The 15,016-nt window shown below is 36.5% G+C and overlaps 1 protein-coding gene across 1 annotated transcript; it reads right to left on the bottom strand.

The window, feature by feature from the left end:
* Positions 1-13,584: 13,584 nt before the first annotated feature.
* On the bottom strand, positions 13,585-14,523 carry LOC116100702 (olfactory receptor 52J3). Its single transcript, XM_031384438.1, has one exon. It carries the CDS (start codon positions 14,521-14,523, stop codon positions 13,585-13,587), a length of 939 nt encoding a protein of 312 aa, XP_031240298.1.
* Between the last annotated feature and the right edge of the window lie 493 nt (positions 14,524-15,016).

Raw genomic sequence — 15,016 nt, 5'->3', positions numbered from 1 at the left:
CAAAAAGGGATGGAGATCCACATGTGTGCTGCCTCCAACCCAGGAATGCCAATGAGGATGAAGGTTGAGGGATGGACATTGGACTTATTGTAGACAGACATAACAACTGTTAAATGCCTTAGCTTCCTCTTCATGGATGTTTCCTATAAAAGGATCAAAAATAATTTCTACATTTGAAATGTCTTATTTGTTAAAGGGACAGGGAATATCTTTTATGCTGGATAAGTTATTGTACCTTTAAATGTATTGCAGATAGATTTTTGTAGCATAAAAGAATCAGCTATAATTACAGAATTACACTGCCTTTGACAAGTTACCACTCAGATTAGAAAATAGTTGACATCTGTAATGAGTTCTGGAGACTTTTCATTCTAATGGGATGCCCTGAACTCTTTGTTGTCCTCAACCACAAAGACAACTTTCATACTTTATATTTGTGTATCAACATTGCTTTTTTCATTGCTATATAGATTTCTGTTTTATCATATGATTGATGTATAGATGCAAATGAGGAAGTACAAGAACACAGCTTTACATGGTTGGAAATTCTAATGCCTTCCATTGAAAAGAATGTGATACTTATTGAAAATTGAAGAATGTGTAAGGCTTATGGTGTAAGGGAGCAAACATTTTCAGTAATGAAAGCATTTTATGAGAGACTCGATAGAGGATTTGTTTTTCTTCCTTTCTTTACTTTTCTTTGTTTTAAAAAAAATAAATGTTATAATTAATAGTGTCAGGGATTGGTGCACGCTCATGGGAAGGTCCTTAGGTTGGGCCTGTTATTGGTTGGCCGTTCCCTCATTCTCTGCTCCATCATCAATTCCTGCATTTATTATAGAAAGGATAAGTTTAGGGTGGAAAGTTTTGTGAGTGAGTTGGTGTCCCACTGGGATTCCTGCCTGGCTACAGGATGTTTTTCTAGCTAGGCTGCATTGTCTGGCCTATGTGGGAGAGGATATCCCTGGCCTTGCAAAGATTTGGTGTACCAGGATGAGGGGATACCACCCACCCCCAACTTGCTCAGAGGAGAAGGGGAAGAGGGATGGGAAAGGATTGTGGGACAGGGAGGGAGCGGTAAGTAGGATGTAAAGTGAGTATGTTAAATAAAGAAAGAAAGAAATAAATAAATAAAAAACAAACAAATTTTAGCCACAATACTTAAAAGAAATTCCAAATTACCATATACACATACCTATGATATAGGAGTGCTAGTATGTGGAATCATCTATCAATAGTAGCAGCTTAATGATCATGTAGACAATTATTTACTTCTACCTGAGAACCACTGGTCAGAAAAATATATATTAGGAGATAAATAAGGCTAGGTGTCATCCATGGTACTTCACTGACTTCAGTACTTTTAATTTTGATCTTTGCTAGGCAATTTTTTGCAAAAAGTTAATTAAAATACTATTTTAGTTACTGAAACTTCTTTTCATTTATCTGTGAGTCAGGTTGATGCATAGGTATTCCTCTCTATCAAACCTTCAGTTCACAAATCTTCCTTTGCCTCATATATTTCTGCATTGCCTGGTTTTCATGCTCAGACTCATGCTAATCTGATGATTCTACTTATCTAATTTCAAACGTATTATTACAACATAATTTGAAAGTTGTATCAGTCTCGTATGAATTATTTCTAATCTCTTAGAAACACAACTGATGCTACTTCTAAAATATTTACTATTATTGATAGCCTTGGATTATGGGTTGTTTATGACAATAAAAATTAATAGTATACAAAAGAATCAGGTTTATAATATGCAATACAGATTTGGTGTCAATATCAAATTGGAAAGATACAATACAATACTTTACATTCCTTTTTTTTATTTGAAATTTTAAATTCAAATTGTGTGCTTACTTCCACTATGTGATTTTCAGAGAACCTTGAAATGTGTATTCTTTTTTGATTATAGAAATAGCTGGATACCCAAGTCAACACAGCTTTGTAATTTCAAGCAATGAAATTTCTAAACAATGTCATATAGAGATTAGAATCACAATATAAAGAAATAAAAGAGATACTTGCAAAGTTACTTAATTGTATATTATCATGTTTCTAAACCTATCAGTGATTGACAATGAGGCAGATGTTTTCCTGAAAACATTGCATGTATGAACTCATAAATTTGTTCTACTTTCTTCTTGAGTAGAGTCGTAGTAACATTGTAAGTTTAAAAAGGTAGTAAGTAATAAACCTGAATTCTATATCAGACTAACTTCAGGACCTTCATGCTAAATTATACTGTTAAATTACTCCTGGAGTTTATTTAATAACTAATATTCTTTAATTATACTGGCATAAATAGAAATGATTGGTATTTTGTTATGCAATATTAAAACATGCTTCACTATTAATTTTGATGACAAATGATGTTTAAAGTGCAATTTTTAAAAATTACATAAAGAAGCTCCTTCAAATCAAATTTTTTCCTTTTGAAACTAGACCATCAAAAATGATATTCTGAACACTTACCTGAGAAGAAAATATGAACTAACCATACTCTTGCAATTTTATTCACCTCTACAATTATGAATATATATATTCATATATATATTATTATATAATATATGTATATATTATATATATGCTTATTATATAGCTACATTCTACACAGTTCAAAACCAAGTAGAATCAGTTGTCCCAAGAAATTTTATAGAAGCTCATGCTCATTATTGAATACTCTGAATAATGCTTAAAACCATTATTTAGAAAGTAAGATATGAAGTGTGAATAGTGGCATAAGTATTCTCTGTTTTACACAGACTACCATAAAACTAACAATGTTTTAATAAGCTCAGGATGGCTTCAAACTCATGGTAATCCTCCTATATCTGCCTCCCAAGTGCTGGGATAATAGGTGTGAGTTTTTAGCATTTTCTAAATGTTAAATCACCGGTTCTGACACTGAGGTTACCCAGACAGGCAATTAGGAGTTGGGGTATGTTTTTGTGAAGATTCAGGGGCACTGTTCAGATTCATTTATTTCTGCTGCTGTTGGGGCTGGGCCATGTGGTCACTGCTGCGTGCGCTGTGATTCCTACTTCGTAAGTGATGGTGACAGTGCTCCTCTGCTGAACCACTGAGTAGGGAATAGTAGGAGGCAGCCCCAGCGTCTGATAAGCCAGCTCAGAAAGAACACTGAAGAGCTGAAGAGCCAGAAGCAGCCCAATCCCGGCCCCAGATAGACACTCCTCATGTGAAGTGTTCTAGCTTGGAAGGAAAGGTGCTACAGAGATTTCTGCAGAGAGGCTACATCATGTGAGAAAAACACAACTGGACACATTAAAATGCATTCTTTTCCTTTAAAAATCAAACAACGGCATCAATCACTAAGACACTGGTCTCTTCCATTGATAGCTCAGGACCGGGCTGGGTCCGAAGGCTTTGGGATCTTCTATTTGACCCATATACACTTACCTGATCACATAATGAGAGCTATTGTGTATTCATCACCTCAGGACCAGTTCTGCAAGCATCAGGGTAAACATCCGCTAGGCTTGAGTAAGTTGTGGCTTCTCCCTTAGCTTACTCTGAGTTATGATCGAATCCCATTTTGAAACATTTGCAGGTGCCTCAGGCTTCCACGGCCAAGGAATGGGGAAGGCTTCCTCATGGAATCAAGAAAAATCGGAACAAAAAAATTGAAATTTGGAGATTTGAGGTCACATACAATTTTTAGACCTTTAGACTCACATCCTACTTACAGGAGGCTACAGAAAGCAGAGTGATCAGGGAGACTTCCTCCTCTGTCTCTGCAGCCTCCCTCTCAGCAGCGTTTTAAAATTGTTTGAATCTCAATATGTAATTTTAAATAAACATGAAATGAAAAGATAGAGACTAAGGCGTTTCTAATAAAAGCAAGCTTCTAGTTTCACTTCTGTTGCTGTGATAAGATATCTTGATCGGGGGACAAAAAACAACATCTTAGGGAAGATGGCATTAATATCAGTTTACAAGTCCAGGTTACAATCATTAGTGAGAAGAAGTCAAGGAATAAATTTAAACAACTAACCCCATCACATCCATACTCAAGAGCAGATAGAGAACAGATGCATGCATACCTCCTTGTTTGCTTGTTTGTTCTTACCCAGATTTCTCCACTTTATATAGTTCATGGCCCCTTTTCAGGGAATGTAGCAATGCACGGTGGGCTGGGCCTTCCCACATCAATTACCTTAATTAAGATAATGAACTACACACATGCCAACAACCAGTCTGAGTTGGATAACATCTATTCTAGCTTCTATCAAGTTAACAATTAATCTTTAGCATACCAAAGGTCAACCTTGCTAATTTTGTTAGATGTAAAACTTGGAATCACATAAATTTCTTATTTTATTATATTATATTCTTTATATGTGTGCTAAATATGTATGCCACTATATATACATGATTCAGAGATTCCATTTTATAATAATTTAAACCCCAAATGAATATAGGCAGTTCATTCAAAGTAGTAAGAACATATAACAATATGCAAAAATTTGTCCTTCCCAATATACATATTCTCAAAAGAAGGTGGGCAATGTTCTTAAATTCTGATTTCACTGCCTTTTAAGCTCCTAATATACACAACATCCTATGTACATTGTTGCTCCCTCATGCTGAGACGATGTAAAGTGTTCCCAAGAGCCAGAATTTTGTCATGTGCTTGGATAAAACAAAACAAAACAAAATAAAACAAAACAAAACATTTCATTAGACAAGCTCCATATCTTATGAGTTACGGGGTGCTCTGTGATATGGGTTACAAGTTAAAGCATCAACACATGTCCCCAAAGGAAGAGAGGTTTCATTATGTGCACATGATGTGTGTCTGGAAATCTTTATATCTATCAAGAGTGTGTGATGAATGCATGGACATGAAGGTCTCCACAGAATTTACAAGGTGTCCCTACAAGACAGGATGGGTGGCATGTAGTAAGTGCCCTGTGATCAAATTGCAACTCTGAAGAGAAAATCCTTAATGGATCAGGCTTGAGTTACTAAACAAAACTTAAAGTGTTACTTATTGGATCATTTATTCCAAGTTGGTGATTATGGATGGAGGATCCCAGAGATTTAAAAATTAAATTAAATTAAATTAAATTAAATAAGCTAGTGCTATTGCTTTTTTTCTTCTTCTACTAGAACTTTGTTGTAAAGGTCTATTGCTGGAGATACTACATATTTTGGTCATAGAATGTGGGGAATCAAGTAGGTACTGACTTAACAACTTCCTCTATTTTGACTAGCCTGCACTGTGCCCGGAGGTGATATATTGACCTCTTAGAGGATGATAAGTGTTTTTCACCCAGCTATGATCCCTGCTAACTACTATATTAACCAGCCTAGCAATGTACATCCATTGGTGCAGTGGTGACACAAATGTGGTGGATAACTAATAGCTTTGTGGCTTATAAACTCCCACTCCACAGATAGAAATTGATATTTTCAAACTTGACCAAGAACCCATGGAGTGGTGCTCATATATCCTAGAGGAGAACCTATTACTGCCATTTTACTGAATAAAAATAGCATCAAACTTGTTTCTAAATATCACTATACATGTAATTAGTACAGCTCTCACCCATCCTTTTAGAAGATTTCTATTGCAGCAGAAGAGACAAGATGGACTGTGGGCCTAGTAAAAACTAAACACCATTTTTCTGCTAAAGGAATACAACAATAAAATAACTCATAATAATATGCTGCTACGCCCATAAATTATTTCTTCACTCAGCCATAATCAGAGAGACTTCTTTCAGTAGATGAGAACTAACATGCAGAGCCACAAATGTACAATGAGTGAAGAGTTAGAAACTTTGGAACATTCAGTGCTAAGTGTTTTTATAAAATCCTTCCCTTCAGGGCTTAGGAAGCTATGAGGAGGAGAAGGCAGAAGATTAATAAGAGTCAGAAATGATGGCTGCCGTCAAGGAAATGGTGTCTTCCAAGCACAATAGCACTGATGCACACATGAAGCCACTGAGATATGGACTGCACAAGTTCAAGCGAGACAGGTTCCCAGCACTGAGAAGGAAAAGTGAACATGAGCTCCCATCCCTAACTAAGCAGCTACTTCCAATTAGCATCTGCTCACAAAGGAAAACAATATTTTTCCAATGGATTCTAACTGAATATTAACCACACTTGGGTAGACTCTAGACCTACAGAAGACGGATATCAAAAAATATATTGAACAACAATATGAACTAACTAGTACCCTCAGAGCTCCCAGGGACTAAACCACCAACCAAAGAGTACACATGGTAGGACTCATGGCCCTAGCTGCATATGTAGCAGAGGATGGCCTAGTCAGTCTTCAGTGGGAGGAGAGGCCCTTGGTCCTGTGAAGGTTCTATGCCACAGTATAGGGGAGTACCAGGGCCAGGAAAGCAGGAGAGGGTGGGTTAGTGAGCAGGGGGAGAGGGGAGGGAATAGGGCTTTTTTCAGAAGGGAAACTGGGAAAGGGGATATCATTTGAAATGCAAATAAAGAAAATATTTAATAAAAAATAAATTAAAAAAATGAATTCAGAAGCAGATTTTCCCTAGATTTTCAACTCACATTGGTTTGTTTGGGCAGAAAACTTGGCCGGCTATACAACCAATAGATGTTTGTGGCCAGAGGATACAAAGTGCTACATAATAGAAACACAAAGAAAGCAAACTGATTATAGATGTAGTGACAGCTATTATTTTGAAACAGGTATGATTCCAAGGCAAATACATTATCAAAATATCTTTTATTAAAAAGCAAACAAAAAAGGACATCATCTAATGTAGAGAGAACGGAAGCCAGGTGGGAGGAGAGCAAAAGTGGTAATGAGATAAGGTTTCACAGATCTGTGATTCACCATTTGGAACACATTAAAATTTTCTTTTGTTTATCACAGCCTGTTTGAGAAAATTGCCTTCTCTCTCAAGAATGTACTTCAACTTACTTACAGAGACTATTTAAATGCTAACTACTCTGCTATCTCTTCTCTTAAAAGTATTACTATCCATTACCACTTTAAGTAATGTTATACATTACTTAGATATATAAAACAATGATGTTATACCAGTTATCACATCCCTTAGCTTTTGAAGCCATTACTATACACTTCAGAACTATATTACTGCTTTGAAGCCGTTTGCTGCTACCCAGGTTGTGATTAATCTGTGGGTAAGTAGCTTTGCTGTCTAGCAGCTCTTGAAACTCGTATTTGTCCTTAGCATTCAATTTGCTCCAGTGGCTACAACAGGTAACAGAGTGAGTGATCTTGATTAATGAAATATGAATGGGGCCAAAAATTATCTGTTAAATGTAAAAACAGTTTCCTGGAACACTTTAGGCTTAACTTACTTACTGAAGAATACTTAGAGTGTGATAATTTATTTTATGGATGGGACATAATTTACACTAAATTAATGCCATTATGATTCCTCATAGGTGATGCTTCTGACTTATGCAAATACAATATAGCTTTCATGTAAACCATAAGACTACAATGTCTACACTCCTAAATCAGTTTTGGATGTGAGTGAATAGTCGACTTCCTGGTTAAGTTTGTAAAGCATTTACAGTCCACAGATATTTCTCTTATTCTTTATTCCTTCTTCTGTTTTATTTTTCTTTTTAGTTTTATCCCCTCTTGTTTTCTAAAAAAAAAAAAAGAATGAAAGGAAAAAGAAAAGAAGCTATTCTTTTGTAGCCCAATGTGGACAGGAACTCAAGATAAACCCTGACATTACAATCTATATTTATCTGCCTCCACAGTCCCAGTCTTACACACATGAATGTTCAAGTCTGGCTCCATAGTTAAACTCTAGTCTCTATTTCTGATATATTTCTTCTTGATACTTATGCCAGCGAGATAACTACTTGAGATTTCATTCATAAATCCAGATATATTTTTGCCTCTATATTTTTAATATAAAGGACTCAAATCCTTTTTCATTCCTGACTTGATAAGAGGTGTTACCATTTTTTTCTTTTGTTGAAACCTTTTTTTTTTTCATGCAACATATTCTGATTATAACTTTCCCTTATCCAAATCCTCCAGGAACCTCCCCATCACCATCCCATCTGAATCCACATTTTTTCTGTCGCTCCTTAGAAAACGAGTGGGTGTCTAAATAATCATAACAAAATAAGATAAAGTAAAAACAAATAAAATGGGGTAGAACAAAAAAAAAAGAAAGAAAGAAAGAAACAGAGCCAAAGAACAAGCACAGGAAAACACACAGAGGTTGAGGCACGTGTTCTCACACATGTTCTCACACATGTTCTCACACATGTTCTCACACATGTTCTCACGCATGTGAATCCCATAAAATCACAAAATTGGAAACCATAAGATTTGCACAAAAGATCTCTAAAGCTAAAATAATAATAGTAACAACCATAAATATAAAATATAAAAAAGTAAAATAGAAAAGGAATAAATATATAAATGCTCTGACTAAGCATTGTGAGACAAAAATCCTCCAAAGATGTTTTTGCCTCTGTTTTGTGTTAGTCATCCACCGCTGGGAATCAGGCCTGCTCTTAAGGGTAAGTTGTTTTGGGACCCTTTTCCTCCTACCAGGCTGCCTCATTCAGACTTGATATGATGGTTTGTGCCTAATCTTATCTCAACTTGTTATGCTGTGTTTAATTGATATTCTTGGGAGCCCTGCTCTTTTCTGAAGGGAAAACAAGAGACGTGGATCTGGGGGAGAAGAAAGATGAGGAGGGAACTGGGAGTAGTGAAAGGAGAAGAAACTGCGGTTGGAATGTATTATTGTATCACAGAAGAATAAATAAAAAGGAAATGTAAAAAAAAACAAAAATAAAAATATATATTTGACACTTTAAAAGAAAGTAGTTTGCATTCCCAGTAAGACTCTGCTGGAGAAAATTAATTTTTCATTTGCAAGTGGTTATTAATTGGAGATAGTTTCTGGGTTTGATATGGGGTTTTGTGTCCACTTCTGTCAATACTGGGACTCCATCTGTTTCAGACACATGCAGGCCCTGTGCACACTACCCCAGTGTTTGTGAGTTTATATGTGTGTTGGTCCTGCCATGTTTGGAAGGCCTGTTTCTTGTTTCCATCCCATCCAGTTCTTACAGTCTTTCTACCTCCTCTTCCTCAAAGTTTCATGAGCCCTGAGGGGAGGAATTTGATGGAGACATCTGATTTAGAACTTAATGTTCCAAGGTCTCTCAACTCTCCTAGCATTGTCTGGCTGTTAGTCTCTATATTTGTATCCATCTATGGCAGAAGGAAGTGTTTCTAATGATGTCTGAGCAAGGGAATAATCTATGAATTGTCACTTTATTGCTTCATCCCTTTAGCAGAACAGTAGTATTTTGTTATCTCCTGTGTCCCTGCTCAGTACAGTATCAAATTCTTAGTTATACAAGCAGCATAAAATGATGGATTCAATCTCAAGGAGTGGACCTCAAACCCAATCAGAGGATGGTAGGTTACTCCGACAAATGTTATGCCAATATTGCACTAGCACATCTTGCAAACACGTCATCACTGTAGACCAAAGGGTTTGTGGCTGAGTTTGTGCTTACTCATCTCGTTTTGTAGAATGCAGAGTACCTGCCAGTGCCATGAATACTAGTCCATAGGGTAAAGACTCTAGGTAGTCACCAGATCAACATCTCAATATTCAATGATTTCTGTAAATGTTGTCTTCAGCAACAAGAGCTTGCCATCAGTTTGTGGGGAGCAAACAATTTAAATGATTTAAAGTAACTCCCAACATTGTTATACTACTGTGTGACATATAGTGTTCATTTGGGGCCTTTCATCTAATATTAAAACTTTGAACGCATTGGTTTATACAGATACCACAAATATCAGATAATATGAAGAGGATGGACATTGAAAAGTGAATAATTAGAGAGCTTCCACATCAGGGAAAACTACCAATACACAGGATGAGTGTCAAAAGTGTCAAACAACAGAAGACTTACACAAAGATGCTGTGTAAGACTATAAAATATAATGACCACCTGTTTCTCAAATGTATACACATGACGCTAATATCTCCTTACAGGCAAGTCTCCATCTCACCCCCACAATCAGAAATTATCCTTTCATTAGATATTCATTAGATACTAATTAGATACTGATAATAGGTACTAGAGCACTCATTTCTCTTTGTATTCATATACTCAAAAGAAAGACCCAGATTCTAAGGGCCAGAAAAGTTAAAAAAATCTGCTTATATTTTTCTAAATTTCATTTGCTTAGTGGAATGGTACTTGGTACTTCAACTACAACCCCCAAAACAGGTCTTTAGAAGTGCCTGGTGATAGTGCAAGTTACAAACAGAGCAGTATTAATCTTTCCTTATTAAGTATTTATCATTAAATGATTAACAGACATTAATAACCTGTGATCTGATGTAGGAATAGACACACAAGTTTAAAATTGTCTTGTTTCCATCAGGGGAACTGTTTAATCTTACACATTTTTAAACTTTGTTTTCTATTAGAGAAATTTATTCTGAGATGTTTGGACTGAAATCTTCAAAGGTAATGGATTGTCTACACACCCATAATGTCCATGTCAGCAACAGTGTGAAATTGAGTTTATCATACCACAACACACCACCATTTTCCTGAATTCCAACATTATAAAATTATGTGGTTTACCATGATATCAAGAGTATGACTCGGGATTTAGTATTAACCTAATAAAAATAAGTTCATAGAATTTATTATAGAATTGAGACATTTCATGATGATTCAATGATTTTTCTACCAATAATTGAAATAAGATAAAAATCTAGAAGATCCATACTATTATTGCTATTGTCATTTTCCACCAACTATTAATCTAAAGCCATGTTCATATTTCACTAGTCTCAATTTTGAAAGTTCTCTACGGAGTGAATATATCTCTCAAGTAAGTATAATTTCTTTTTCACCTAATGCCATTGATCATATAGAGGAAAGTACATAAGATTAGTGGATATAAGATGATGCTACAGACCTGAGTATTCATGCTTCTATCTTGGAGGGCTTGCCCATAAAAGACAGGAATGTGGGACACTCATCCTTCAGGATTAATGACTCTCATGATCCATAAACCAAGAGCAACATGAAGGGACATTGCAGCTCATTGCTCTGAGTGTAAAGGCTTTACCTCAAGATGTCACAAATATTTCCCTCTTTCTTCCTTCATCCAACTTGCTATCATGTTGATTTTGAGAGAACAGGTAGGTGTGTTTGGTTTCTATTGGTAGAGTACAATTAACCAAAATTTTAATGACATAAATGAATACAGATTTAGTATTTCTTGCTCTGTTGTTTAAAAATAGTTATATGTTTCAAGGTGCCTTCATGTGTTCAGAGAGAACCCATTTTGTTGTCCATTCTTCTATAGGATGCCCATGGTCTTGGCTCAAGAGTTTCAAGACAAGCTTCAGGAGTATGACTCATCCTATTATTACATGACTGTAACCATCTTTTGTCATTGTATCTCCTCTCAATCTTATCTTTCTCTTTTCCATTTTTAATGATCCATGTGATTATATGGGGTCTCCTAGATAATCAGAAAATGTTTCTTACCTTGAAGTTAACTGACTGACAACCATCCTACTGTCTCTGACCTGAGTCCTCTTTGCAACAAAATTTAATGTGTTTATTTATTCTACCACTCCCAAGTGAACTTTCTACTTTCTTACTTTCACTTCAGAATACTCATTTTTAAAATTATACTTTCAAAGTGCTTAGTCGGGATAATTTGAGAGTTCAACATTGAATCAAAAGGGCAAAGAAAAACCACACTTTCAAAATCACTCACAGCTTTAAAATTGTTAACAATATGATAAGAAAGTATATGAAGTATTAGATACTTTTCAGTATTTTAAAGATGCTCCAGGCAGTGGCACCTTTAATCCCAGCACTTGGGAGGCAGAAGCAGGTGGATTTCTGAATTCGAGGCCAGCCTGTTCTACAGAGTTCCAAGACAGCCAAGGCTACACAGAGAAACCTTGTCTTGAAAAACAAAACAAAACACAAACAAACAAAAAAAGAATTAATTATACTTACATAAAATATGCTGCAAAGATGTGTATCATATTTTGTAATTCAAATAAGACAAATAAGCAGATGCATATTTACATGGAATTAATATTGTAAATATACAGAAAAATTTAACCTATTGTTCTAGTCTTTCAATTCCTTGCTTAAATTTTTCCCAAGATTTATGTTTTAGGCTGATGTAAATGGGATAATTTCTCTCTTGGTATGGTTGTTGGTGGAATATAAATGGCTGCTGACTTGTGTATTAATTTTGCATCTTACTTTGCTGACTGTACTTATCAGTTAGTTATAGTAGATATCTGGTGGAGTCTTTAAGAGCTTTTATGGATGGAATCATATCAGCTGCAAAACAGTGTATCTTGACTTCACCTTTTTCTACCTATATCTTTTTATCTCCTTCAGGTCATTGCTTTAGCTAAGACTTGCATGGGCTTTAAAAACAAAATACAAAAGAGGAAGATGCTAGTTGGGTGGATAGGCACTTCAGCACTGCTTCTGTCAATGCTTCTGTCTGAGTAAGCCCTCTAGGAAAGGAGGGAACTGCACAGTGGGTCACTTTTGATCACAGCAGCAGCCATTCCTTATGTTTCACTTTACTCCCATTTTTTTAGTTTCAAAAACATAAATGTGTGAAAGTGTAAACCGATTTGTTTAACCACACAAATGTCATTGCTAGGCTTCGATTTTGTTTTTAGTAAGTCACTCTTTTAGGCTCATGTGAAACATGGCTATTCTCCTCTCACATGTCCCTTTTCCTTTTTGAAGGAAGTGAGAGTTATGCCACACATTTGTAAAAAGATATCTTGCATGTTAGAGACAGACAGACAGACAGAGAAAGAGAAAGAGAGAGAGAGAAAGAGAGAGAGAGAGTTTTAAAATCAAAATGTATATTAAAAAGGCAAAACTAGGTATAGTACCAGGCAACCTCAAACATGTCACATAGGTGTGACTACTCCTTGGAGCTGGATTCCATTAGACTGTGGAGTTAATGCAGGATAGTCAATGATACATTGCTAGTGGCTCTGTGGAAAATTTCCTTGAAAATGGGTGATCACTGTGGCTATCACTCCACTGAGTCACTATTCAAGGTTAAGCTACCAATTTGCCAATGGTTGTTCTAAACTCTGGATTGTGGCTTTGGAGGTGTATACAGGAACATAATGTTTACAGAGCCAAATAGTTTGAGTGCATTTGACTCTTGGTTTATCTTCCAAAACTAGAATGTTTCAAGATGTATAACAGACACAATACTAAGGATGCAAATAATACAAAAGGATGCAAACATGTACAAGTGGAAGAAAATAGGAAAGAAAACGAGAGTAAGGGCATATAAGAAATTTCCACATGACCTTCTCCCAGAGTAGCCTTTGTAGTCTAGTCTAACAGTGCTTCAACTTTGAAATAAGATGAAGTGCCTAAAAAACTGTTTTATTAATTCACAGTCTGAGACAAACCAACTAGTCTTGCAAATTGGCAGTGCACACTAAAGGATAAGAACTATCCCCTAAGACAAGAACATTAGTCTTCCTAGGTGAATCAAGGAATATGACAAACTCTTACCTTTTAGTGAATAAATGGAGAACACGTTCTCTTATCTGCTTTGTCCTCACACTGTAAATGATGGGATTCAGGGAGGGGGGAATGACCAAATAGAGGTTGGCAACAAGAATGTGAATGTAGTGTGGAATGTTGTGTCCAAATCGATGAGTGAGGAAAGAGAAGACTGATGGGATATAGAAAACACAGAGAACAGCAACGTGAGAACCACATGTGCTGAGGGCTTTTAACCGTGCATCCTGAGATGGGAGGCGGAACACAGCGCGAAGAATGTACCCATATGAGATGCCAATGAGTACCAAGTTCAAAAGAAAGAGAGAGACCACAAAAAGGCCATACACAGCATTGATATGGATGTCTCCACAGGACAATTTTGCAATGCCCATGTGTTCACAATAGGAATGTGCTATTACATGAGCTTGACAAAAGGGTAAGCGGTAAATGAGATAGATCATTGGACATATAAACAAAGCTGGACGAATTACCACACATATACTGATGCCCATCAATACACGAGATGTCAAGATGGTTGTGTAGTGGAGTGGAGCACAGATGGCTACATAACGGTCAAAAGCCATGGCCATGAGAACCTCAGCCTCCATGCCAGTGAAGGCATGGATCAAAAACATCTGAGCCACACAGCCACCAAAATTTATTTCATGGGCATCAAACCAGAATATACCAAGCATACGGGGCACAGAGGTTGTAGAAAGAGCCAAGTCGACTGAAGAAAGGATGGCCAGAAAGTAGAACATGGGCTCTCGGAGAGAATGCTCTGTCTTGATAACTACCAGGATCATGGTATTTCCCATTAAAGCCACAAGATAAATACAGCAAAAAGGCAGAGAGATCCAGGCATGGACTTCCTCCAGACCTGGGATCCCAATGAGGAAAAATGTGGCTGGGTGAGAAACGCTCCTATTATTGTGAATTGTCATCCTGCACTGGTCAGAAGAGGTGAAGTTCTTCCTCCTGTTGGGAAAAATGAGAGAAACACATGCACACACACACACACACACACACACATATGAGAATGAGAAGACAGACAGGAGATAAAGACAGAGGAGAGAGAGAGAGAGAGAGAGAGAGAGAGAGAGAGAGAGAGAGAACACAAAATGATGATGAGGCAGTGGGGAATGGAGGGGCTAGTGTGTGAATTGTTAACAACATGTATAGAGTTGAACTCACTTTTACCATGAAACACAGCCTGTTGCAGCAGATTGTATGATCAGCCATTTGCTTAGCCATTTGAATAATTCTTACTACCTTCATATTTCAATTTTTCATTTACTTCTGAGCATAGGTGCTACAGCAAATTCAAGGCAGATGTATAATAACTAGATCTCTCTTCTTCCTTTGGAAAAAATACAGAATGTGATTTGATTCTGGGAATTCGCTTTGTTATAGGATTCCACATAGGAAAAACATACA

The sequence above is a fragment of the Mastomys coucha genome, unplaced genomic scaffold (assembly GCF_008632895.1).
Source record: "Mastomys coucha isolate ucsf_1 unplaced genomic scaffold, UCSF_Mcou_1 pScaffold21, whole genome shotgun sequence".
Classification (NCBI taxonomy): Eukaryota; Metazoa; Chordata; class Mammalia; order Rodentia; family Muridae; genus Mastomys; species Mastomys coucha.
The sequence above is the reverse complement of the archived record's forward strand: the minus strand, read 5'-3'. Positions and strand labels throughout refer to the sequence as shown.

Excerpts from the sequence above, each read along its gene's own strand:
- LOC116100702 (XM_031384438.1), bottom strand. The coding sequence starts at position 14,523 with ATGACAATTCACAATAATAGGAGCGTTTCTCACCCAGCCACATTTTTC.